The sequence below is a fragment of the Equus quagga genome, chromosome 15 (genome assembly GCF_021613505.1).
Source record: "Equus quagga isolate Etosha38 chromosome 15, UCLA_HA_Equagga_1.0, whole genome shotgun sequence".
In the NCBI taxonomy this organism is placed as follows: domain Eukaryota; kingdom Metazoa; phylum Chordata; class Mammalia; order Perissodactyla; family Equidae; genus Equus; species Equus quagga.
Window position 1 is genome coordinate 71,278,657 of NC_060281.1, and position 27,362 is coordinate 71,306,018.

A 27,362-nucleotide genomic window follows, 5' to 3' on the forward strand; every position below is an offset into this window, starting at 1 on the left:
CTCACCTCTGCTCCAGCCAGCAGGTGGATGGGACATTCCCCAGAAAACCAGCCAGCTGGTTTGGGGGTGGTCCCCACAGCCCGGTTGTAAGCTCACATTTTCCTTCTTGACCTGAAAGCCCCTTGCCCCCCTCCAACCTGGGCCCCCTCACCCACCACCAGCCCCCATTTACCAGCTCCCTTCCTGAGGAGGGCGAGCGGAGGCCCTCAGGGCATGGTAGGAGACACTCACCAGGTCAACATCACTCCAGACAGGAACGTGGACACGTAGTGGTGAGACACCCACCAGCCTTTAATTCTCAGAGAGAACAAAAGGAAAAGGAGCTCAGGCGGAGAGAGAAACGCAGGCGCCTGCTGGCTCCCTAGCCTACGTGGGAGGGGGCTGCTCTGGGGCCCAGAAACAGCCACGAAATAGATACAAGCCATGACTGCCTTCTCTCTGCCCCACAGAGATGCAGAATCACACAGGAACCACGAGACCCACAGAAGCAATTGGGCCTCCAGTGGCTTCCCACAACCCTCAGAACACATCCCTAAGCTCTCCACAAGTCCAGGCCCCGCCTCCCTGTCCTCTTCTCCTTGAACCCCTCAAGCACACTGTACCTCAGGGCCTGTTATGGGCTGAACTGTGTGCCCCTCAAACTCCTATGTTGAAACCCTAACCCCCAGTACCCTAGAATGTGACTGTATTTGGAGACGGGGCCTTCAAAGAGGTGATTAAGGTTAAATGAGGTCATAAGGATGGGCTCTAATCCAAGAGGATTTACTAGAGGAAGAGACACAGGGGGTGCGCATGCTCAGAGAAAAGGCCGTGTGAAGACAGTGTGGCCATCTGCAAGCCAAGGAGAGGCCTCAGGAGAAACCAACGCTGCAGGCACCTTGATCTTGGACTTCTAGTCTCCAGAACTGTGAGAATGAATTTCTGTTGTTTAAGCCCCGAGTCTGGTATTTTCTCATGACAGCCAGGGCAGACCAGCAGGGCTCCCCTACTTGCCATTCTCTCTGCTCCAACACTTGGCTGCCTGGCTCCTGGTCCGAATTCAAGCTTCGGACCAACTGTCACCTCCTCCAAGATGCCTTCCCTGACCACCTTAACTAAAACAGCCAGCCCCACTTTGGATCACAATTACCCTGTTTCATTTTCATCATGGTGCTTACAACTATCTGAAATTCCTGTTTTTCTTGTTTGTTTTCTAAACCCCCTTCCCCACTCAAATGTAAACTCCAGAAGAGCAAGGATCTTGTCTGTGTTGTTCATCCATGTATCTGTGACACCTGGCTCAGAGCAGGCGCTCAGTAAGTGTGTTGAATAAACACAGAACACACGCACACATTTCCACACAGCTGTAGCTACCTACGTTACCCCACACAGATACAGAGAAACGACAGGCTGCAACGGCAGGCGCTCACACCATCCCAGACACAGCTTCTCCCGGGAGCCCGATGCCCTAGGCGCACCTACACCTGCTGTCTACAGCAGGTCCTTGCCCAGCCCTCGACTTCATCCGTCCAGTCCAGAAGCTGTGGGGACTCTGCTGTCAGAACCCAGAGCTCCCTCAGCTCCCAGCTCTCCACAGTGGGGGAAGGAGCCTGGCTGTCACCTCCTCCTCTGTGTCAGCGGCAGCCTAGGATGAAGCTGGCCCCTCAAACCTTTTCCCGTCAAAGTCCCCGGGTCTGCCTCTGGCCTCTGCTGCCCTTCCCTGGCCCCTCTCTGGAGCTCAGTTACCTCAATACAACTGAGTCTATCTGGCAATGATCTGCTTTGCCAAATGCAGCCCGGGAGCAGCGAGCTTCTTCTCAAAGACTGGGACGCCTGCAGTTTCCACGTGGGAGTAGTAGGAAACCCTCGCCCTCCAGAACTCTCTCGAGAAAGGACTGGGGCGGCAGCCAAGTGGGGAGATGCGGTCCAAGGTGCTGCCGCTCACAAAAGGAGGAGCCCGAGGATCTGCTGGCTCGGGGGATGAGCGCTGGGTTAGACTTTTTAACTAAAATCGTCCTGCAACTTGCTTTCATGTCTTGACTCCCAGGCCAGTACCTGCAGACCTGTCACTGGCTTCTTAAATGCCACATGACATCTCAGGATGCAGCTCCGCCACAGTCTACTTGGCTGTCCCTCAACTGTCACTATCATCCTCTAATGCTGCCATGACATCCTTGTGGATGTCCCTAAGGGCAATGACACTGTTTCTCTGTGGTGCCTACCGAGAAGTAGGCTGGCCAGGTCAGAGGATGTATGCATGGCTACTTGTCAAATCGCCCTCCAAGACTGCTATCCAACTTAAACTTCTAGCAGCAGTAGCGGAGAATATCTGGTTCCTCAAACCTGCACAAACGCCTGACAAGATTTTCAAATTTCTTCCCATCTTATTAGGTGAAAATTGGTGTGTCATGGAGGTTTTAATTTGCATTGTCCTAATAAGCAATTTTGAGCAGTCTTAAAACCTCCCAACCAGAATATAGACATCATAAGAGCAGAGACTGGATCTTACTCCTCTCTTCTTCTCTTTGAAGCCCTACAATAGTTCTGGGCATAACTTAGCTGTGCACGCAATGGCCTGGGGGCACTTCAAGGGTCATGGTGAGAGACAAGGCTGTAGGTGGCTCTTTATTCCTAGCACTAACAGCAGCCGGTAAACAGTAGGCACTCAATCAATGTTGAAATGAATGACATCCAGGAGGTGCGGCTGGTGCAAGCAGCAGCTGGTCTGGTTGCCACCAGCACAGAGGTGACAGGAGATTGTTGCAGGTGCCATGTAAGTTCACAAGACAAGATATCCACCTGCTTCTTTGTCCCAGTCTCTCCCTCCCCAAGTCCCTGTCTTGTCCATCAGAATCTACGAAAACCCCTGGCTCTAATTTTCTGACAGAAAAGGCAGTTGGCCCCATCCTCAGACTTTCAGCTTGAGCCCAAGAAGCCTCTCTGGAACCCCCTGGTTCTCTGCAAAGCCACACGCAAGCCCCACGCTCCCACGTCCTGCTCCACAAAGCTCCCCCGAGAAATGCCCTCTCCCTTCGTGGGGGCGGCAGAGCCAGACACAGGGTCTGGGCAAGAAGCGTGGCCGAGCAGCAGCTTTGAATTTCTCTGCTCACCATGCCCAGAGCCCATCTCTAACAGATGCCGCCAATAAACAGCTCAGCAGCACCAGGAGAGCTAGAAATTGCTTCTTCCCCAGCACAGCATCCATCATCCATCTGCACACCCCAGGGCTCTGGACTGGTTTTGTGCATGTGTGTGTATTTATATAACAGTTTTATTGTGATATAATTCAGATACCATACCATTCACCCATTTAAAGTATACGAGTCTTCCCACAACTAGAAGGACCTGCAACTAAGATATACAACTATGTACCGGGCGGGGGGAGGGGGGGAGCAGCGGCGGTTTGGGGAGATAAAGCAGAAAAGAAAAATAAAATAAAATAAAAAAATAAAGTATACGAGTCAGTGGTTTTTACTACATTCACAGTTTTTGGAACCATGACCACAATCAGTTTTAGGACATTTTTATCACCCCAAAAAGAAAACTGCACCAATTAGTGGTCATTCTCTGGGCCCATTTTGCTACAGAGATGAAGCTTGCAAGGACTTGTGGGCTTTCTAAATGAGCAGACAGTGGAGGCTGCAGGAAGAGTGGTGCACATGTGGCCAGAACGTAGGGACAGCATGTCCTGGTATCTGGGGATTGTGCCCAGGGAGACGAGGGCCCTCCCTTCAGGACACCTTAGTCACGTTTGCAGTGTGTCCACAGATATGTGTACCAGCCATTGTTCAACCCCAGGCTGCTTCTGGCTTTGAGCTCCGGGTCCCTCTGGGCAGTTGGGGGAACGGCCTCCACACTGAGGCTCCCTCCCTTGCTTGTCACCCCTACACCTGTGTATCCCAGGGAAGGCCCCTATAAAGTCTGGTTAGAGCCAGGAACCTGTGGGCCGGCTCGCCAAGAATGCCAACATGATCTCTGATTCATTATTCATTCTGGCCCAGAACTAACTGTGGGAGACATCTGCTGTTTTGCTTGTCTGTCAATCACTCCCATTCTGGTCTGGGCCTCAGCTTTCTTTGGGGGAACCACCTCACCCCCACACTCAGTCTAGGTAGTTGGGGTGGAGCTGAGGAATTTAACTGGGCACATGACTCAGACTCAGCCAATCACGGCTCTGCATCCCTCCAGTCAGTGATTGTCTCAGGGATGAGCATGTGACCTGAGCCTAGCCAATGAGAAGTCCCTCTCAAGATTGCAGCTGGCTCAGTGGAGGAAAGGAGCTTGCTCCTCTGGGAGTGCTGATTAGGTAGGATGCTGGACGGAGGGCTGGGAGCCAGCACAAGGGACAATAGACTAGGGAAAGGAAGCAGGGTTGTTAACATTGTTTGAGCCCTTTTCACCTCCTTGAACTATTTATATGCTCCCCCTTCACGTTTTTGGGGTGTTTTTTTCCCCCAAAGTCCCAGTACAGGGTTGTATATCCTAGCTGTAAGTCCTTCTAGTTCTTTGTGACCCACCGCCACGGCATGGCCTAACAGACGGGCGGTGTGGTTCCACAGCCAGGAAACGAACCCCGGCTGCCAAAGCAGGGAGTGCATGGAACTTTAACCACTAGGCCATCAGGGCGGCTCTCCCCCTTCACGTTCACTCCTCTTGGGCGGTTTTCCCTTATTTGCGAAATTTGCAAGGGAAGCCGATTTACTTACTGCACTGAGCTAATGAGCTACATCTCACATGGGAGGTGTCAGACACAAACCAAAGCGGGGAGTTCCTCCATACCCCACCTCTCTAGGCCTGCTTCCCTGACCACACCCCTAATTCAGGCCTCAGGTAATGGGGAACAGGAGGAAGGGGGCTCAGCCAGACCACAACCGGGCAGCAAGGCTCCAGGAAGCCCCTAGAGCTCAGCACCAGCTGTCTTTAGACCGCTGGTACAGCCCCAGGGACCTTCCCTCAGTGCCGAGCCTGGGTGCCATTTGTTTCTACAAAGACCATGGAGTGTTTACTGGATGCCAACCCTGAGCTGGCCCTGGGATGCTTCAGAGAAGAGAAGGGTGGATTTCACCCCAATCCAGACCCCTCCCTCCTCCTCATGTGCTCTCTTGGAATGGTTTCTCAGCTACTCCTGGTAAGGGCCAAGTGTGAGGGAAAACCTCAAAGGCACCTCCCCTGCCCGCCCCCAGGAGAAAGCAGCTCCGAGAAGGAGCTGGGGGAGGATGGAGGCTAGATATCCAACAGATTTCGAGGATGAGTCACAAGTTTTAGTTACTCAGATTGGGCCCACCTGCTGTGCCCCCTCTCCCACAAATTGGCCACAACTCCTGTAGTCATTCCAGAAGATGAGGCACCTGTACGAGCCCACCTCATCCATTCCAGCCTCCGCACCACCAGCACATCCGAACCCCCGCCCCAGGCCAGAGTGGAGAGGCAGGCTTGGGGGAACAGTGCCATTACAACTCGAGATTCCTGAACCATATTGACCATGAATGGGTCTTTTAAAAAAAACTCTGAGTGCTCCCAAAAGGCACAGAGTATGGGTTATCTTGGAGTCTCCAGCTCAGTGTCTGGCACCTAGGAGATGCTCAAAATAAATGTGTGATGAATGCCAGGGAGAGGGGTGGATAGAGCAGACCCACACGCAAAGCTCTGCATTACAAGCTCAGAGACAACCCTTCCTGCTGTGCCATCAGAGCATGAGCTTAAAGGAGGCCCCAGAACAGCCCCTGCTAAAGGGTTAGGCAAACGAGGCACGGCATGGAATGCCATTTCTTCCTCCTTTGTGCCCCTTCCCATTTTCCTGGTATGCCGCACTCGCAGGGACCTCCACTCAGTCCTGCTCCCTTCTCTCTGGTAACCCCTCCATCCACAGCTTGTCATACTAGAAAAAGAGCTGACAAGACTAACTCGTACTCAAGTGTTAGTGACTGTTAGAGACGTAGCATGCCCCTGAACACTCTTGATATGAGCCCATCAGAAGGGTGAAACTGCAAGACTGACAGCCCATGGGTATGGGAAGAAAATTAGTGACAAGGAAGCCTTGCCAATCACTCTGGCCCCATTTCCCCACTATATACTCCACTGGCTCCCTCCGGCCATACCCAAAAGCAGAAAGATACTATTCACTAAAATTAAGGAAAGCTATGGATGTTATTTACTTGGTAAGATCCTCTACCTCAGTGTTTCCCAAAGCATGGGGCGCGTATCACAAGGTTTTAGATGATCTTCGAGCATAACAGTCTATAGATGACACTGAATCATGGCGAGAAGCCATCTTTTCAGTTCTCTTTCCATCTCCTGATTAAGTCAGGGAAAGCGTCTTGGCGAGATGCTAGTACATCTTTAACGCCTCTCAAGATCTGCTAAACTCCCTTTTTACACACATGTACACACACACAAGAGAGAGAGCAGGCCTCGGGCACAGAGCCTACAGGAAGCAAGAATGACTGACTTCAATAATTTAGACAATGAAAACAAAAAGATATTTTTACACGACTTCCTCTTTCCTGCAATTGATGCTGGTTTCCATGTATGATAGTGAAATAAAGTTTCCATTTAAAATAAATTAATATTTAAGTGAAAAAAAAGAGAGGGTTGATTTAAAATGTGAGAAAATTATCATCTAGGTGATACATGGATATGGCCCAAAAGGCATGGATAGGACAAAAGCAAGTGCAGTTTGAGAAACACTGATCTTTTCTAAAGAGCTACATGCTACAGGGCTGCGTACCTACAAACCGCTGCTCCCCGGTCCTTACCTCTCGGCTCTATGTTCAGGGTAAGGCCCGGCAGGGCAAGGATCTGCCATAAGAGACCACTGGGCAGAAAAGTGAGAAGGTGGCAAATTACTTGGGGCTTTGGCAGATGCCCCCAATCTTAAATACAGTTCCTAGCCACTCCTTAGCAAACCCCAGGAGGGAGGAAGTGGGGAGGAGTTGGGAGGTTGTTACTGTTGTTCCAGGAAAGAACAGGGACAGGAATGGCACATAGAGATTAAAACGGACACACCAGAAAGGAATCAGACCTTCAGAAAATGGGTCCTCCAGGTGGCAAGTCGTGGATCTTAACAGGGTCCTGAGAGTCTCAGCTCAGAGACAGGCGGGGCAGAAAGGAAACTGAGAGAAAATAGTGGGGCTCCTTGCACTTGGAGGCCTTCAGAGATTGGGGAATAAGAGGTGCCCTAATCGTGCCCAGATTCACTCAGCAACACTGGGGCACAATCACTCCCCCATGGGACTCTTAAACAGCCCAAAAAGGGGACATGACTTGTCCGGGGTCACAAAGCTGCTGAGTGACAGCACTGGTACTAGAACTCAGGAATCTCCACTCCCAGCCTGGCCTCCTTCTCCCAAGCACCAGCTCTGTGACAAGGCAAGTTTGCCCCAAGACCCACAGCATCTGTCTACCCTCCTCCCCATCTCCCAGTGCGGGACCATCCACTCTTGTCACCAGCATCCACTCCTCTTTCCAGTGATAGTACCCCAGTTTTCCTCTGGGGAAGCACTCCCCTCCTGAGACTCAGCCTCTAGACTTCTAACAGTGTAAGGGTGGGCACAGGGCTCAGGCCTGACCAATCACAGCCACGCATTCTCTGGCCACAGTGATTGGTTCATAGATGGGCACATGATCCAGTGAGTGCCAGGGAAACCCAGTGACACTCTTGGAAGAAAGGACTGTGCTCTATTTTGCTGGGAATGCTAGAAATAAAGACGTGAACCTGGAGCTGCTGGGTGCGCCTACATGGAGCCTGAGAATAAAGACAACACAGGAGAAGGCAGAGGTGAGAGATGGAGAGAAACTGGGTCCTGATGACAATGTCTGAGCACCTGGCTTAAGCCTCACCTGAAGTCAGCCCAATGTAGCTGGTCCTTGACGGGAGAAAATAAATTTCCTGTTAAGTCCAGTTGAGTTAGGGTTCCTTGTAAGCAAGAGACTGACCATAGCAAGTGACACTGCAGCAGCAGCAGACACAGTTTTCCCCCTCCCTGGGTCTGAGTGGTCACAGACTCCCCCGAGGAGGAAGCGAATGCAGGCTGAGAATCCATGACGGCTTTCCCTTTGGCTCCCCCTACACCCTCCACTAAGCCAGGCCCCCAATTACCTGGAGCCGTTGCTGATGAGAATACTCTCCCGAATGGTCAGGGTGCAGTAATACCACACCAGCAGAAAGTTAAAGACTTCATCTGTCACCCTGGCGAGGAGAAACAGCCCCAAGGAGGGGAGCACGGATGAGAACCAGGGACGGCTGACCCACCCGCACGGCAACAGAACAGCAAACCAGGACGTGCACGGGCTGCCCACTGCAGCGTGCCTCCGGAAACCCCCATGACCCCCAGGAAGGCAGACAGAGCCTCGCCTCCACCCAGAGTGCCTGTCCCCTCCTCACCTTTCTACAGGAATTCTCCCTGCCCTAAAGGCTCTAGCTGAGGATTCCTCTCCTTCCCGGATCACTCAGCCCATGATCCACGACAGCCTCTCTCCCTCCTAAATTCTTACTGTCTGATGTGACATTTCTGGTGGCATGGTGACAGAACGACTTTACGCAGGGAACCTAATATTCTATTTTAAACTGTCTGTGGTGTCAAGATGTAAATTCCCTCTGCCCCCTTAAACCATCTGTAAACCTTGTTGCACATACAAAGAAATTCTTCAGACAGCCTGAATTGTCTGTAAGACGAACTCAAGAACTCCCAGCCTCCTCTACAGGGACCACAGCCTGGAGCTGGGCAGAGCAGGCCTTCAAGGTGGGCAGAACCGGGCAGCTGGAGCTGTGTTGTGCCCTGGTCAGAGTGGAGAGCCAGTGGACACGCTGTGTGTGACCTTGTCAGAGACCTGCCTGGCCTCAGCTCTGCTGTCTGTAAGATGGGAAGGCTGACCCCCTACATGAGCATTCCTGGGTGAAGGATCCTGGGGAAGAGCCTGCAACAGACAGCCAGAGGGCTCCCTGGCCGCTGACTCTCTCTGACTGACGAGACCTCGACAAAGGCTGTCTTCAACCCCAATGGCAAGCGCCTCTGCACCTCCCAGTGTCAGACAGATGCATCCAGCAGGGGAACAGAAATGACTGCACGGGGTGCTGCCCATCTGCTCAGGGCAGGGAGAACACGCCCCATCTGCGCCATTTCCATCCCTGAACTGGGAGATCCTCCTCCTCCTCAGCTCTAACGGCCCTGAGAGGGAAACTGGAGGATGCAACTTCAACAATAACAGAAGAGGGTGGGAAGCGTCTTTTAAGCTGTGCGGTCACAGATGATGGACTCTCAGCCCCGAGTCCCACTGAACCATCGCCCGCAGAGGCAGTCTCGGGAGGAGGAGGAACAGACCTGCAAACACAGGGCCTGAGTTCCAATCCCGGCTCGGAGAGCACGGACGAGTTAGCGATTCTCCAGGGCTGTCGGGTCCCTGTCTGTAAATGGGGAGAGTACCAGCACCTTCCGCCAGGCCGCACCTCTGAACAAGCTTTCTGTGTTCCCCATCATAATCTGGAAGCCCCACAGTGTCCAGAGTCCGAGCACTGAGTCTCAGATGCCCGACTCCGAGGAAATCAGAGGCCCACATGACCTGACCAGGACACAGGGGGGGAGGGGATGGCCCCCCCCAGTGCAGGGCACATACACGCTGACTTCTGACCTCACCTCCAAGCAGGAGACAGGCCCAGGAGCCCACTGTGGTTAGCAGGATATTTTCACCAGTCCTTTCCTGTATCTTATCAGTAAAAAGAAGAATGAAAATAAAGTTTTATGGCTCTGGCACTTCAGGGATATGCTTGAGGTGCCCGCCTCAACCTGCTTGGCTGAAGTATGTGAGTTTCCGGTTGCTGCTGTAATAAATGACCACAAACGTAGTGACTTAAAGCAACACGTTTATTCTCTTACAGTGCCGAAGGTCTGAAGTCTGAAACGGGTCGGCAGGGCAGCATTCCCCTGGGAGCCTCCAGGGGAGAACCCATTCCTTGCCTTTTCCAGCTTTTAGAGGCCGCCCACATTCCTTGTCTTGTGGCCCCACATCACTCTGACCTCTGCTTCTGTCATCACATTTCATTCTCTGACTCTGACCCTCCTGCCTCCCTCTTATAAGGACCCTTGTGATGGCACTGGGCCACCTGGATAACCCAGGACAATCCCCCATCTCCAGATCCTTAACTTAATCCATCTGCAAAGACCTTTGCCACATTAGGGGACATATTCGCAGGTTATGGGGATTAGAAAGTGCCCATCTTTGGGGACCATTATTCAGCCTGCCACGCTAGGCCAGCACTACTTATTGGGAACTTGCAAGCTTGCGGGCATTTTACATGGACGATCTTTCTGGATCCTCTAACAACCCTACAGGACTGGTTCTTGTGGCAGACACACTTAGCACAACCATGCCCATCTACACCACTTCTGACAGCCACAACCTGCAATTCCCGGCATGCCCGGGGGCTTTCTCAGGCCCCCCGAGCTCACGCTGCTGGCAGCAGAGGCAGATCAGGAGAGTGAGGGAATTAACACCATCTGGGAGCAGTCCTCCACTCCCCTGAGCGACAGCAGTTAGAGGATGGACACCCCCACTCCCTCGCCCCTCAGCTGGGATAACTGAGGCATGTCCCATGCTGTCCCCCCGTTCTCCAGCAGCACTGAACTCCAGGTGCCCACCAGAACTGTGATGAAATAGCTTTCTGTTGTTTCAAGCTGCCCAGTTTGTGGTGCTTTGTTAAGACAGCCCCAGGAAATGAATTCAGAAAGGGCCGAGAGGAAATGGAAGTCTTCCCTCAGTGGGTCCCAGAACTGGACAACACACCACAGGTTTGCCCCTGAGGGCCCCAGAGGTCCCAGCGCAAGGGACGCTGGTTGTACACCAAGAACTTCTACCCGCTTCCAGAAGGGCATGTGAGCAGGCATTACTGACGCGTGCAGCCTTTGCCCTCCGGGGAAACGGCCCAGGCCCGAGGTGGCAGGCAGGCACGGGCCCAGGGCCTAAAAGAGCCTTTGTTTGGACATTCAAGTGGCCAGACCAGCAACTGGACTCCTAGCCAAGCGCCTGTCAGGAAACAAATCCCTGATACGAGGGCCAAATGCCCAAGTCGTACTTGGCCGCCTCCCCTCGGGGCAGAAAACCCAGGACCTGGGGGAGAAACGAAACCCCCCGGGAGCAGTGCACCTTCAGCCCAGTGGCCTCAGCCTCTCAGAGCGGCACACCCCCATCCCACTCAAACAGCAGCAGCTGACGCTCTCAACCACACTACGGGGTGCCAGGTGCTGGGCAGAGCCCCCCACATACAGTGTTAACACCGAGTCGTCACGACAACCCTGTAAGACAGGCACTGGTGTCACCTCGTCTTCCCGATGGGGAGACTGAGGCTCCCAGAGGGAACCTGCCCACGGTAACAGCCAGTTAGTCTCCAAGCCAGGATTCAACCCAGGCAGTCTGTGATCTTTCTTTCTTTTCTTCTTCCCCTCTTTCTCTTTCTCTCTTTGTAATTGACATATAATTCACATACCATAAAATTCAGCCTTTTAAAGTACACAATTCAGTAGTTTCTAGTATATTCACAGTTATGCATCTATCACGACCTAGTTCTAGAATATTCTCATCACTCCAAAAGAAACCCCATACCCATTAGCAGTTACTCATTTCCCCTCCCTCAGCCCCTGGTAACCACTAATCTATTTTCTATCTCTATGGATTTGCCAGTTCTGGACATTTCATATGAACGGAATATGTGGCCTTTCGTGACTAACTTCTTTCACTTCGCAGAATGTTTTCAAGGTTCGTCCACGCTGTAGCACGTGTCAGTGCTTCACTCCTGTCTATGGCTAAATCACAAATTTCACTGCATGGGTATGCCATTGAGCGCTTTCTTAACCACTATGTTATAAGGCTTCTCCAACAGCTGTTTACTAGATATTTGTTGGATGGACATAGGGTGGACAGGACTGCTATTTCTCATGAGAAATGGCCCTTCTCTACCTACACCTTGTCATACCAAATGATCCAGACATAGGAGAGATCCTGGATACTCCCTCGTGGCCCCCTCCCCCCTGCACGCCCACACACACCATCACAGCCCCCGTTACCTGTAGTGAAGAACAAATCGACACATCACAGCCCCCAGGAGCAGGATGATGGTCAGGTAGAGCTTGAACTTCTCATATTCGTCCTTGTAGGCAAATCTGTAGTGACAGACACCCCCCCATAACTATTACTATAGTTATAGTAACATAACTATATCCCATCTGGGGGCAGGACCCTCAGCCCCATCAGATCCTTGACCTACCACCACCCACACCCCACAAGGACCTGCCGATCCCACTAAAGGAGAGACCTGGCCTTGAATTAATGGTGATGATCAATTAGGGAAAGAAGGTCAGTGTGTAAACATTGCCATGGACTCCCAGTTTAGGGCTCCCGGCCTGTGATGGGATGGGCAGGGGGCAGAGATAGTGTCTCCTCCCGCAACCAGCTACTGCAGCAGAAATGCCACAGCCCCACTTCCCCTGAAAGCGTCAGATTTCGGGTGGACAGGACTGCCTGCTTCCAAGGAGAAATGTGTGCGACAAGGCGTGGAATGGAGCAGGGGCCACTTCTCATGAGAAATTGGCAATCCTGTCCACCCAGCATACTGACTCTGTAAATGAAGGAAGGAAACCTCTCTCAGGAGGTCTACCCACTGAGGGGGTGGGTGTCAGAAAGACCAAGAGCCAGAGACCCAACTGTTAACGACTTTTTACATATGCAAAAATTCTAGCTTGTCCTGTCTCTCCTGAGTTGAAAGAGCCAAATGCCCGGATTCCGTAAAGCCAGGTGGGGTCTGGGATACTTACTTGGCCTGGTTGCTGAGAAGGGTCACGTTCACATTGCCAAGGACCAGATTTAAGTAGAGCCTGGAAGGAAAGAACTGTGAGGGCCATCGTGTTCCTTAACAGCCACAAGAGTGGGCCCCAACAAAAAATATCCCAACTTAATAAGCACACACTCAGCACCGGATATTAGAAAATAGGGTGCTAAAGCTCAGCGGTAAAATTCTCACATCAAGTGAGAATAATGACTAGAGGACGTCACGACTAACCCATTTCCCCCATTTTAGCTGGCTTAGAGACCAAACTTCCCAGCCTCCCTTGCAGCTAACATAAGCATGTGACTAAGTTCTAGCCAATGAGGCAAAGGTAAGTGTTCAATCTCCATGTCAATTTAAAAAGAGCTCTTCTGGGGCTGGCCTGGAGGCTCAGTGGTTAAGTGTGCATGTTCTGCTTTGGTGGCCCGGGGTTCACCAGTTCGGATCCCAGGTGCAGACACGGCACCACTTGGCAAGCCATGCTGTGGAAGGCATCCCACATATAAAGTGGAGGAAGATGGGCACGGATGGTAGCTCAGGGCCAGTCTTCCTCAGCAAAAAAGTGAAGGATTGGCAGCAGATGTTCGCTCAGGGCTAATCTTCCTCAAAAAAAGAAAAACAAACTCTTTTTAAAATTAAGGCATAAAGTTCATAAGTGCACAGATCTTTAAGTATACAACATGGTGAATTTTTACATCTTTACACATCCATGTAGCCAACACTCAGATCAAACAATAAAACACTTCCAGCCCCAGGAGGCTGCCTCGTGTCCCCTCCTAGTCAGTACCCCCACCAAGGGTCGCCACTGTTATGTTTTCTATCACCATGGATTACTTCTGCCTACTTCTGAACTTCACATAATGGACACAGTGTGTCATATTTTATGCCTGGCTTCTTTCCCTCAATATTGTGTCTGTGAGATTCACCCATGTTGTCTGTGCTTCAGCAGTTCCTGCCTTTTCGTTGCATATATTATTCCATTGAGAGAATATACTACAACTGATTTATTCATTCTACTATTGATGAATATTGGGCTTGGGCTTGTTTTCAGTTTTTGGCTATTATGAATAAAGCTGCTGTGAACATTCTCTTTTTTTGGTGAGGAAGATTGGCCCTGAGCTAATATCTGTTGCCAATCCTCCTCTTTTTGCATGTGGGACACCTCCACAGCGTGGCTTGATGAGTGCTGTGCAGGTCCGTGCCTGGGATCCAAACCCATGAACCCCAGGCCATGGAAGCAGAGTGCCTGAACGTAACCGCTACTCCACTGGGCCAGCCCCCTAACATTCCTCTTTTTCAACAGAGGTATAATTCACATACCATTAACATCACCCTTTTAAAGTGTACAATTTAATGGTTTCTAGTATATTCACAACGTTGTGCAACCATCACCATTACCTAATTCCAGAACATTTTTATCACCACAAAAGGAGAGCCTGTACCGATCAGTAGTCACTCCCCATCCTCCCTCCGCCTGGCAACCACTAGTCTACTTCCTGTCTCTATGGATTTGCCTATTCCAGACATTTCACATAAATACACTCATGCAATATGTGGCCTTTTGTGTCTGGCTTCTTTGCTGTGAACATTCTTATCCATGTCTTTTGGAGGACAGAAGCACTCACTTCCGTTGGGTAGATAGCCAGCAGTGGAATTTATGGGTCACAGGGTATGTATATGTTGGCTTCACCAGAAAATGGTAAAAATTTTTTGTAAAGAGGGATCTGCTTGGCCTCCGCTGCCTGACTCTTCCCCCCTTCCTGAGAATGTGATGGTGTGAGGCAGCCTTGGCCATGCCGATGAGGGCAACTCCCCAAAGGGTGGTGAAGCACTAAACTGGAAGGACCCTGAGTCCCTAGAGGACCTCGTGAGCCCACCACTCTTGGCCCACTCACCCCTGGACTGTGCTGTGTGAGAGAGAGAAATCTCTCGCTTGTTTGAGCCACTCACTGTACGGTTGGGCTTCTGTTACAACAGCCTGCGCTCTAACACGCTAATAAAGGTGCAGATTAAGGGCTGTGAGATCTCAGGGCTAACTCCACAGAGGGAGAGGGTTTGGAAAACCTTCACCGAGGTGCTGACATGTGAACTAGGCTTTGAAGGATGAGCAGAAGTTTGAGAGGAGAAAAGGGAATGGAAGAGCCTTCTTTGCGGCTGTGAGGAGATTCTAGAGGCATTTCCAGTCTGGTGTAACTGGAGCAGAGGTGTGGAAAGGACACCTATGTTTCCTGCCTGGCATACAGTCCCTACTTCCTAAAAGGGCAGTGTCATTTCCCTTCAAAGGATCTCTTTTTCCCCTAAGCTCTAGGGGAAGGCAAATGACCCAGGCTCAGTCAATCAAAGCAGTGCATTCTCCTGACTGGGTTAATAATGGTCATGTGACACAATCCAGGCCAATGAGAATCAGTCCCAGGACTTTTCCCAGAACCACTAAGGAACAAAAAGGCTTTCTCTACTAGAATTGCTAAGCAGATAGGATGCAAACCCAGAGCTGCTGGGGCCCGCTTGTAGAGAAAGCCTGCCTAAGAATAAAACTCACACTGGAAAAGAGTAAAAAGAAAGCTAAACCAGAGACAAATTCTAACAGTATCATTTGAGCAGCAGGACCCAGCCATACCTACCGCTACATCCAGACTTTTGCATTACCTGAGCCAACAAATCCCCTATTTTTTCTTAAGCAACTTGGAGTTGAGTTTTTTGTCATCTGCAAGATGCACAGAGGACTGGGGAGGGCGGGGCTGGGAAAGTGGATTCGAGCCACACTGTAAAGAGGGTCATGCTGTTTCATTCTGTAGAAAATCATCACCACCCAACTCATGGAGTTTTAACCAAACACAGCAAAAAAGCAGCAGCCAAGAGGAATGGCTTAAAATGTAAGAGGGCTATCGAGCCTCCTGGTAGGAAGCTCTGGCTCAGTGCCAGGCAAGAAGGTCAAGGTGAAGTGCTCAGCAGCCCCCATCAGGTCACGATCCCACACTGGATCTCTCTCTGGAACTGGGTGGCAGTGATGTCTCTTGGGGAGGAGATGGGACTTCTCTGAAGGGGGAAGATGGAAAGAACATGGGCTCTGGAGTCAGAATGTCCAGTGTTCACATCCTAGCTTGGCCAAACCTGGACTGAGCTGCCTGCACAAGATACTTTCTAATGTCTCTGAACCTTGTAGAATGGGGGTACCTGGATCTAACTCATAGGTTGCTGAGGATAAAATGACTGACGTCAAGAAAGCTCCCAGCACAGGGCCGGCCCGGTGGCGCAGCGGTTAAATGCACATGTTTCGCTTTGGCGGCCCGGGGTTCACCAATTCAGATCCCAGGTACGGACATGGCACTGCTTGACAAGCCATGCTGTGGTAGGCATCCCACATCTAAGGTGGAGGAGGATGGGCACGAATGTTAGCTCAGGGCCAGCCTTCCTCAGAAAAAAAGAGGAGGATTGGCAGAAGTTAGCTCAGGGCTAATCTTCCTCAAAAAAAAAAAAAGAAAAAAGAAAGCTCCCAGCACAATGCCAGGATACAGCAAGCACTCAACAAATAGTTTGCTCCCTTGGGAGAGAACACCTTTCCTCTTGACCCCAAGTGGCACCAGGCATGTGGCAGGTGGAAACCAGATCTTTCACCTGGTTGCTTGCAAAAGCCCTCCCGGGAATGTCACTACCATGCAGCAGGGGCTGAGGTCCCCTTCTGGGTTCAGAGGGACAGATAAGGAAGCTTCCTTCTCTTTCCTGCCCTTGCTTCCCCGCTCTCCCCTCAAGCTCAAGCCCCAGCAGGGAGGTGGGAGTGACTCAGACCAACAGGGAGGGGCAGGCGCCCAGCTCCTACCCATTCTTCTTGGGCAGGTAGGCCTCCATGTCGAAGAAGATGTTCTGCCGCTCCTTGATGCTGGCGCCCATCTGCTGAACGAGCTCGGCCTCCTCCCGACTGGCATGGTGCTTATACCTGTGGTCAGAGGTGTGGACGTGGGAGAAGCAGGGGCATTACTCAGGCTGGACGGAGAATCTGGGAGCTCTGGGCACTGCCCTCCCATCTTCCCCTCTCAATGCTTCTCGCAACCTCAATTCTCCTTCTGTGCTCTCTGGGTTTGATGCTGGCTCCCTGCTAGCCTTGTGACCTTGCAAATGTCCTTTAACCTCTCTGTCTTACATTCCATCCCTGAAAAACAGGGATAACATCAGGTCGCTTCACTGACAACACCGTTGTGAGGATTAAGTGAGTAAATGTAACGCCTCTAGAATGATATTTGACACACAGAACGAGCTCAGTGGATATCTCCCAGCAATACTATCCTTCTCACTATTCTAAAGGAATAACCTGAAGATTATTAACAGGGCAGACAGGAGGGCGCTTTGAAAGTGTCAGCAGTCAAACCGGTCAGCTCTCATTGTTATTCTTTGGTTCACTTAAGTCTCAAAAGTAGAAAAACAAGTCAGCAGACACACTCTCAGAAGAGTAGGGGTCCTCATGGGTCAACCTTCTAATGCAGTGGTTCTCAAGTGGGGACACTTGGCAATGTCTGGGAACATTTTGGTTGTCATGACAGGGGTGGAGGGTTCCCCAGGAATCTAGTGGGTAGAGGCCAGGGATGCTGCTAAACACCCTACAATGCATAAGGCAGACCCCTGCAGCAAAGAATTATCAGCAGTTCCAACGATGAAAAACCCTAGACAGATAAAAGACCCTTGAGTCTTGCCATCAGTAAGATGTGCTTTTCCAAGAGTGGCAATGTCGTTACATGGAACCACCCACACTCTACCCCATGACTAAGGGGCTTCCATTTCCAAAATGGTCAGCCAAGGTTAGGGGTATATCAGTAACCTTCCCAAAACCTGTCCACGAGAGAAGGGAAGAACTGACCAGGAGTCACGCACTCTGGAATGGAAGCCCAGCTGAGTGATCTGAGACAAGCCACTAGAGCCTCAGTTTCCCTGCCTGCCTAGAGAGTCACAGCATCCACTGGACTCCTTCACCTATGGGGGATAAACGCACTTCCCAAACCATGAAGACATAAGGATCGGGAAGTGAACATGTGATCCTGGCCTCAGGAACGGAACGAAGTCATGAGGCCAAGTGGATCCCCACCAGGGATGCCCGACTTCCTACCCCTACAGCAGAGACCCTGGTGGGACAAGCTCCCACAGCCATCAGAAGGATACTGTTTACCTGTCCTGCAGGCCTTCTTACAACAACTTTCCTCTGGGGAAGCACCTCTCATTCTCTTCCCGCCTCCATGGTTCAATCAGGACTGTCCCATCCCCCAAGTCCATACACTAAGAATATGACCTAGTCTTGCCTAACTAGAGTCTCAGTGGTTGGTTCACCGATGGGCACATGAGCAAGTCCAGCCAATGAGGATCACACCCAGAACTTGTGCTGGAAGACAAGTTCTCATTCTGCAGGGTGGCCAAGCCAGCAGGAAGCAAGGCTGAAGGACAGAAGCCTTGCACTGCTGGTGGCCATGTCAGTGACCGTGAGTGGACAATCAGCCTGAGAGTGAAGCCAATCTAGAGGAAGGCAGAATTTAGAGGGAAGAAAACAGATTCCTAAAAACACCCTCTGACCCCTGGATCCAGTGATACCTGAAGCTACTCCTTTCTTTTTCCATTAAAATTTCCATTCTCTGCTCAAGCCAGTTTTGAGTTGGGTTTCTGACCCTTAAAACCAGTGGAGCCTTGGAGATGCAGCCCCGCCTACCTCTGAAGTGTGTGCTTCAAGTCCTTCAGTCGCGTCTTCTGCTTGTTGATGGAGCTGCTACACAAAGTCTGGAGCGCGGTCAGCTCCTCCAGCTTCTGCTTATAGATCCTGTGAGTTTCCTGAGGGATGGAAGAGTCCGGGCAGGGCGTAAGGGAGAATGTGAACAGGTCATTTTTCATCGCTTGCTTGTGTCAGGGGACGTGACTACAGAAGTCACAATTTGACAGCTAAGACAATACAGCTAAAACTATCAGAGACGTCGCTTAGAAAATTGGGACTGGAACTGGGGGAGGCAGCACGGCACGGCATAGAATTTGTGTAATAAGAAACTGCTGGGGGCTGGCCCTGTGGCCGAGTGGTTAAGTTCGCATGCTCCACTTCAGCAGCCCAGGGTTTCGCCGGTTCAGATCCTGGGCACGGACATGGCACTGCTGATCAAGCCATGCTGAGACGGCATCCCACATGCCACAACTAGAAGGAACCACAACTAAAAATATACAACTATGTACCGGGGGGCTTTGGGGAGAAAAAGGAAAAATAAAATCTTAAAAAAAAAAAACAAAACGAAGAACCTGCTGTTTTTTTCCTGCCCAGGTTCCACCCTTCCTGATGGTAACAACAACCAAACATGTCTCTGAGGGGCCACCTCATCAGTTCTTACTCCAGATGGTTTGAGTAGAGCTGAGAGACCACGCGCCAAGAGAGGGTCACATGATCCAGACCTGACCAATCAGTATCCTCCAATCTGTCAATTGATTGGTTCAGACATAGACACACGGCTCAAATCGGGACAATGAGTCAGTCCTGGGAAGTCCCCTGGAAATACTGTTTCAAAATGCCCTTTTTCTCCTGGGTTTACTAATCTGGTAGAAGGTGTACCCTGGCAGTGCTGAGTGGGAAGAACCTGCCTAAGAATGAAGCCAAACAGGAAAACAGAACTGAGATACGGTAGGAGACAGAATTCTCATAGTATCTTTTCAGCCCTTCGAGCCAACCAAGTCTGAATGTAATGCTGTCCAGTACTCTTGGCTAGATGAATTAATAAATCCCCTTTCACTTAGGCCCGTCTGAGTTGGGTTTCTAATCATGGCAATGAAGAGAACTCTCGCTAAGTCAACTAAGAAAAGGACATACCTCTTCCCTTAAAGCCAACCCTCCCTACCCCAGACACAGTTACTTCAATGAACGCACTATCTCATTCCTGGAATTAATCATTCAGGGCCACAAGGCCAGGGGGATTACAAAAGACCTCGCCCCAATGCTGGGAGAATGGAATACAGTAACTTCTCAACAATGCCGCCATAGCTCACTTCCCCCAAATAACGCCATAGGCAGGGGAACAAGCCCTTCCCTCTAGGGTTCTGATCACGTAAGACAAATACCCACAATCTGGAGAAAACAATATGGGGTATGGGTACTGAAAACGGCTGTTTTCTTGGCTGGTGGAGAAACGTGTTTAGCAGAAGAAGAGAAAAAGAAGATGGTCAAAAACAGTGAGGCCAGAGCCTAAACTCTCATGCCTGCCAAGCGAGGTCCCTAGGTATGATGGTTAGGAGGAAAACAAGGAAGAAGTGAAGGCACAGAAGTGAATAGAAAACAATTAAAAGCAACAGTGAGGAACACTGTGAGCAAGGCTCCCTTGGGCCCCAGATGAGAGGGCTCAGTCCCCTGGATCCATACACTATCGTCACTCTCTCCTTCCTGGGCCCCCAGAGAGGAAAATCATGCCCCTTTTTTATTTAGTTTTTTATTTTTAAATAATTTCAAACTTGCAGAAGGTTTGTAAGACGAGTACAAAGAACTCCCCTATACCCTTCACCCAGATCTCCCAATTGTTAGCATTATGCCATATTCGCTTTATCTCCCGTGTGTGTGTTCTTTTTCTACATCAGGCATCATTATACTACAGCCCACAAGCCAGATCTGACCACCTGATTTGTATGGGCAGTAAGCTAGAAATGGTTTTTGCACAGTTGAAAAAAGTCAAAAGAAGAGTACTTCATGATGTGAAAAATATATGAAATTGAAATTTCAGTATCCATAAATAAACCTTATTGGAGCACAGCCACGCCCATTCATTTACACATCATCTGAGGCTGCTCTGGCACGAGACAGAGTGAGTAGCTGTGACAGAGACCATATGGCCCACAAAGCCTAGAATCCTCACTACTTGGCCTTTTTGCCAAAAAAGTTTGCCTCCTCCTGTTCTAAACCATTTGGGAGTTAGTTGCAGACAACATGCTTCTTTGCTCCTAAATATTTTAGTGTGTGTTTCCCAAGAACAATGACATTCTCTCATATACCCACAGGACAATTATCAAATACAGAAAATATAACCTTGATACAATATAAGACTCTGACCCCAAATACCATCCAAATGCAAATTTTGCTGACTGTCCCTTTATGGGAATTTCCCCCCAGATCCTGGACCCAACTCAGTGTCCCGCCCATATTACTGCTCCTCTCTCTTTAGTCTCCTTTAGTCTAGGACAGCTGCTCAACTTTTCTTTGTCTTTCACGACATCGACATGTTTAAAGAGCTCAGTCCAGTTGTTTTGGAAAATGTCCCTCCACCTGGGTTTATCTGATATTTCTTCACGACTGGATTCTGGTTATGCAACTGGGGGAGAAATGCCACTGAAGCAACGCTGTGTCCTTCTCAGTAACTCCCATCAGGAAGGACACGGTGGCAGTGACGTTAACTTTGTTTAGAAAAGGTGGTGTCCACCCGCATTCTCCATTGTCCAGTGAGAGGCTTCCTGTCTGTAATTAATAAATAATCTGTGAAAGAGAGGCTGTGTTTTAATCTTTCAAATTCTTCAATGCCAAAACAGCCCTCTATGTTCAACCCATATCTGCCAGTAATAAAGGAAACCCTCCAGAACTGGATGGGGAGGACAGGGGCAGAGACCCCGACTAGATTACACAGCCATCAAGAAGGTGGGGTCTTTGGACTGAGAGGCCAGGCAACGCCAGCTGAGGCTTCTAGAGGGCAAAGGGCCATGTCGCCTCCTGACGCTCTTGGATGTTCGGTCCCACCACAGAGAGACAGGACCAAGACCGCAGGATCAGCAGTCAAAGGCTCACCAGGCCCTCTTCAGTGTGTATTAATATTTAATTTCAGAAGTAAAATGTGAAGACATTATCCTCGTTAAAAATTAAAACACTACAGCTAGGCTAGAGTCAGTTTTGAATACACCCTTATCCTGTCTTCTCCCTTACCCTAGAAGTAACCACTGTTACTAGCTTCTTCTAGACCTTTTCCTGGGTATTCTTCCAGATTGTATCCTACGTATCTCTCTATAGTCATGAGCCACATGATGACACATCAGTGACGAACCACATACACAACTGTGGTCCCAAAGGTTAGTACAATATAGCCTAGGTGTGCAGCAGGCTGTATCATCTAGGTTTGTGTAAGCACACTCTATGATGTTTGTACAGCAATGAAATCACCTAATGACGCATTTCCCAGAATGTATCCCCATCATTAAGCTACATGTGACCATATATCTCTATTCTACATATACCTATTTCTATATATACACACATAAATATATACAAATACATACATGAAAAATACATACTGTTGCAAAAACTAATTGTCCCTAATACTTATTTTCCTTTGCTTCATTTTAGCAATAGGACCTCACTGAATTGTAGGTGGGCATATGGCTGCCCAGTTTCTCAGCCTCCCTTGCAGCTAGGTATAATGAGATGACTATGAGTTAGCCAACCAAATGCAAGCAGAAGTGATGTGTGTAAGTTCTGAACCACATTTTTATAAGGAACTGCTTGCCCTCCACTCTCTCTTTCCCAGGCTGGGATATGGCAACGATGGGTCCAGTTACCTCGAAACCAGTGACGGAAGCTACATGATGCAAATGGAAAAGCCCACAGTTCCTTCTCCAGTCACACCAATCTGGATCTTGAGTGACCTCATGTGAAAGAGCTTCTCACCTGTGACGGTTTTAAAACATGATCGTCCATCCTTTATTACTTCTCACATAGAGACATGGGGGTCTCTGGTCCCTCCCCTTAAATATAGGCAGTTCTGACCAATAAAATACGGCAGAAGTGACACTATACAATTCTGAGAAAAAGGTGTGGAATGCCATGTACCTTCCGCCTTACTTGCGGGAACACTCGCTCTTGGAACAAAAAGTTCAACTACCCTGAGGCCACTGTGCTGTGTGGAAACCCTAACCACACAGAGAAGTCACATGTAGGCACCCTGATCAACAGTCCCAACTAAGACAAACCTTCTTGTAATTCCAGCTCAGGCACCAGAGGGGTAAAGAAGCTTCCAGATGAATCCAGCCCCCGGGCATGTGAGTTACTCCCAGCCATTCAAGTCTTCCCAGTTAAGGCCTCTGACACCAGAGCACAGTCAAGCCATCCAGACCATGCCCTGTGTAAACTGCTGACTCACAGAATCCATGAGCAAAATGAAATTATTGTTGTTTTATGCAGCAACAGATGACTGGAACACCACTCACCCTGGACCACACCCCCCTCCAGACTGTTATGTGAGAAAGAAAGAAGCTACTTCATTCAAGCCTTTTTATTTGGGGATCTTTTTATTATAACAGCATAGCTTATACCCTAAAGCACATACTTTTAATTTTTAAAAATATATTAACAGCATCAGAGTATACATATGATTCCACAACATTCTTTTCTCACTCAACAATATGTCTTAAAGATATACCTAAGAATATATAGATGTACTTCATTCTTTTCAGTGCAGTGCAGTATTTCATGGACATATGAATATATCCATGGATATACAGCTATGGATATAGTACATTTTATTTAGCCATTTCCCTATTGCTGGATATTTAGGTTGTTTCCAGTCTCTGACTATAATCAACAATGCAACATTGAATAATATCCTTGCACTGCCTCCCTGGGCACAGATGCAATTATTTTTCTGGGGAAAAGAAGTGGAATTGCTAGGTCAGGGGGTACAGGCTTGTTTTTAGTTTTAATAGATCTTGGGAAACTGCCCACAGAATGGCTGTACCAATTTACACTCCCAGCCACAGCATACGACAGTTGTCCACACCTCACCAATACTCAATGCTATCAACATTTACTTTTTTACGGGCACTTTTCTAATACTCCACTGGTGATATTTTCTGTTCAATCCTAAGGCTGATGCGTAGGGATGGGAAGTCCTTGGGCCTTCCCATAATTTTGTCCCCCAGTATATGGAGTGAGTCATTCCTGCTCCCCTGCAATTCTCTCTCTCTCTGCCATCGGCCAAAGCCACTTCCCAGGGTAGACCCGATACTAGAGACCACTCCTGTCCTCGGCTCCAGACTCAGGACTTGCCAGCCAAGAGGAGGACGACGCAGGGTGAGAGGAGTCAGAAATAAGGCCCTTACTGTGACACGCTCTCCACCCCCAGAGCATTCCTCACCCATGCTCAGGCTCTGCTGTTTCCCCCCATGCCAGTCCCACAAGACACAGAGAAGGTTACCAATTCATTTCTTGGATACTTACTTTTTTCCAGACACCCATCTCTCTCTATATATTTTAATTAGGATAAAATACATATAAAAATTTACTTTTTTAATCCTTTAAATTTTTATTTTTCTATTTGTAATAAAATACACACAAAATTTACCATCTTAACCATTTTTAAGCATACAATTCATTGGCATTAAATACGTTCACGTTGTTGTGCAACCATCACCATCATCCATCTCCAGAGCTTTTGCATCATCCCACACTGACAGCCTAGACCTATCAAACTATGACCCCATTTCCTCTCCCACCCAGGCCCTGGCAACCACCATTCGACTTTCTGTTTCTATGAATCTGACCACTCTAGGGACCTCATATAAGTGGAATCATACAGTATTTGCCTTTTTGTGACTGGCTTATTTATCACATAGCATAATGTCTTCAAGACTCACCCATGTTGTAGCATGTATCAGAATTTCCTTCCCTTTTAGGGCTGAATAATATTCCACTGTCCATATATACCATATTTGGTTTATCCATTGGTCTGTGGACAGACACTTGGGTTGCTTCCATCTTTTGGCTGTTGTGAATTATGTTGCTATGAACACGGGTGTACAAATATCTGTCCGAGTCTCTGCTTTCAATTATTTTGGGCATATACCCAGAAGTGAGATTGCTGAATCATACAGTAATTCTATGTTTAATTTTTTTGAGGAATTGCCATACCATTTTCCACAGCAGCTGCACCATTTTATAACAGCTATCTCTTGATGCACTGTCGATGGGGTGGTTCTGGCAGGCGGAGGCGATACAACTCCTGTCTTCCCTCGGAGCCTCTGGCTACCCTCTGCACAAGACGGTGTCTTCAGCAGACCCTCAAATGGACCTGTGCTTTGAGATGCTTTTTCCAGGAGCAGATGGGCCACACTGAGGCAATCCAATCCTGCCTTTTATCCAATCAACCCTGTCCCTGTGGCCTTGAATGGAACTACTCACCAGATGGACGCCTTCTGTTGTTTTTGCCAACTAGGCAGCTATTCCCTTTCTGGTTAATGTCCCCATAGTTTCTTTGGAGACCCATCCCTCCCCCACACTCAGTCCACGAGATCTAGGTAGGAGTGGGGTTGACCCTACCCTGGGTTCCAGGGCACATGACCCAGGCCTGGCCAATCAGAACATCAGCCTCCTGACCCAGCCAGTTGATTCAGGAACTGGTATTCAGAACCAATGAAGCTCAGTTATGGGGCTTTTATCAGAACTGCCAAAAAAGAGAAACTCTTTTTCCACTAGTTTTGAAGGTAGCAGGATGTGAGCCCAGAGCTAATGGGGCTGTCTTGCCTGAGAATGAACGCAACTAAGAGGAAATCAGGGCAGAGAGAGAGACGAAGGCTGAGCCATGATGATTTCATTTGAGCCCCTGGATCAGCTTATACCTGAAGCGGTACACTTTTGACTTCCCAATTACATGACCAAAGAAATTCCATCTTATGTTTGGCTTTGCCCGTTTGGGTTGAGTGTCTCCACTTCAGAGGCAAGTGTCAGAATCTAGATTAATATGCCAAAGAACAGAGCTTTCCTACTGGACAAAGTTAACCACACCAGGTAAGAAGAGAAGCCACAAATCTTGGACTCATTATTACCAAGCTCTTGCCCAAGGCACTGTCATCTTAAAAATGCCAAAGCAAAGACTTGGAGCCTGGTTGAAAGAACCCTTCATCGAGCCAGTAACTAAACAGTCACCCAAAAATGTAGCTCTCTGAACCACCACGTTGGGTGTTTTTCTACCAAACTAAGAATCTTAACCATTATTTTTTAACCATTTCATTGAGGTAACAATTTACATCCTATAAAATGCACTCATTTTAAGTGCAAAATTCTGTGATTTTTATATATTTACCAAGTTGTGCAACTATTACCACATCCAGTTTTAGAACATTCTATCACTCAATAGGATCCCCGGGGTCGATGCACTCACTCCCCACTCTCTCCCCCTACAGCTCCTGGTAACCACTAATCCACCTTCTGTCCCTATAGATTTGTCTTTTCTGGATATTTCATATAAATGGAATCACATAATATGCGGTTTTTGTGTCTGGCTTCTTTCACTTAGCATAATGTTTTTGAGGTTTATTTACACTGTAGCATGTATTAGTATTTTTTTATTGCCATTCAGCAATAAAAACTTGCTATAAATATACCACATATTGTTTACCCATTCACCAGTTGTTGGACACTTGAGTTGTTTCTACTGTTTGGCTACCATGAAAATCCATGTACAAGTCTTTCTGTAGACACATATTTTCATTTCTCTTGGGTAGATACCTGGGAATGGAAATGCCCAGTTGTACGGTAAATGTATGTTTAACTTTTAAAGAAAATGCCAAACTGCCAAACCACTATTTTTATTTCTAAACTTGGCAGCAGTGGATTGAAACATGAGGACACGTACCAAAAACTGGGAGTGGGCGCTCTGCACACAGCGCAGGGAATACCAGCTTATCAAACGTGATGGACTCCACACCAAGTTGCTACCTCTAAAAATAGCCCAGAGTGCTGGGGGCACCAAAGCACAGGGGCAGCTGTGGAAGAAAGGACTCCATCCGGGAGCACAAAGCACACCCAACCCCGCGACTGTCTAGTTCAAGACCAAGCAAAGAAAAAAAACACAGTTAACAGAATATCTAAAGACAGAGCTTTAGAGGGGAAAAGAGGCTAATTATAAGGCAAACATTGCCAGTAAAGAATCAAATGTTAACTCTATAAATGTAATCAAAATCTCCAAGAGAAAAAACAAGCATAGTACACTACTTGATTCTGCAGTAAATGACATTTGCGCGGTCATAATCATGGAAATGACTGACAGTGAGCCTCTTTCTTATATATAACCCTTTTAGTACTGCTCGATTATTTTTTGATCTCCTGATCATTTTATTATGAAATATTTCAGGCATAGAAAAAGAGATGAAAAATCATATAATAGAAAATAAACATAACATTCACATTCATATTCTCACCCTCAGTTTAAGAAATAATAGTGTCCACAGGGTTGAAAGCCCCTATGTACTCTTTCTAGGCGGTATTCCCATCCTCTGCCCCCAAAGAGGGGGATCCTTTTGCTGGTTATTTCTGCCCCCATGCCCAGCCCAGATCAACTCTGTCTTTCTCTGTGCCCTGGCAGGCTGACCCCTACAGACCGCGTCTCCTGGGCTCCCTTGCTCTGCCTCCTACTGGGGTTTAGCTAATAGGCTGCACGGACAGAAGACGGGAGGGAGGAGGAGAGAGAGGTGGGGGTGTTTGCTGCTCCTGCCTCCTCCCTGCTTTGCTGCAGCCTTCAACCAGGACAGGGCCAGCGCCGGTGGCAGCTCCCCTTCCCCAGCAACAAGCTTCGGCCAAGCTCTAGTGACTGCCTGC

The 27,362-nt window shown here is 48.9% G+C and overlaps 1 protein-coding gene across 3 annotated transcripts in view; it reads right to left on the reverse strand.

Moving 5' to 3' along the window:
* TMEM120B (transmembrane protein 120B) overlaps positions 1-27,362 on the reverse strand; it is a 38,722-nt gene that overhangs the window by 4,183 nt on the left and 7,177 nt on the right. The window contains exons 2-7 of one of the 3 annotated variants that reach the window (XM_046639961.1): positions 18,480-18,598; positions 16,611-16,727; positions 12,783-12,842; positions 12,036-12,131; positions 8,078-8,167; positions 232-297 (exon numbers count right to left, since the gene is read on the reverse strand). In XM_046639961.1, the coding sequence (XP_046495917.1) occupies positions 232-297; positions 8,078-8,167; positions 12,036-12,131; positions 12,783-12,842; positions 16,611-16,727; positions 18,480-18,598 (548 nt within the window). The remainder of the gene's footprint in view (positions 1-231; positions 298-8,077; positions 8,168-12,035; positions 12,132-12,782; positions 12,843-16,610; positions 16,728-18,479; positions 18,599-27,362) is intronic. The other 2 variants (XM_046639962.1, XM_046639963.1) reach the window with 2 other exon arrangements.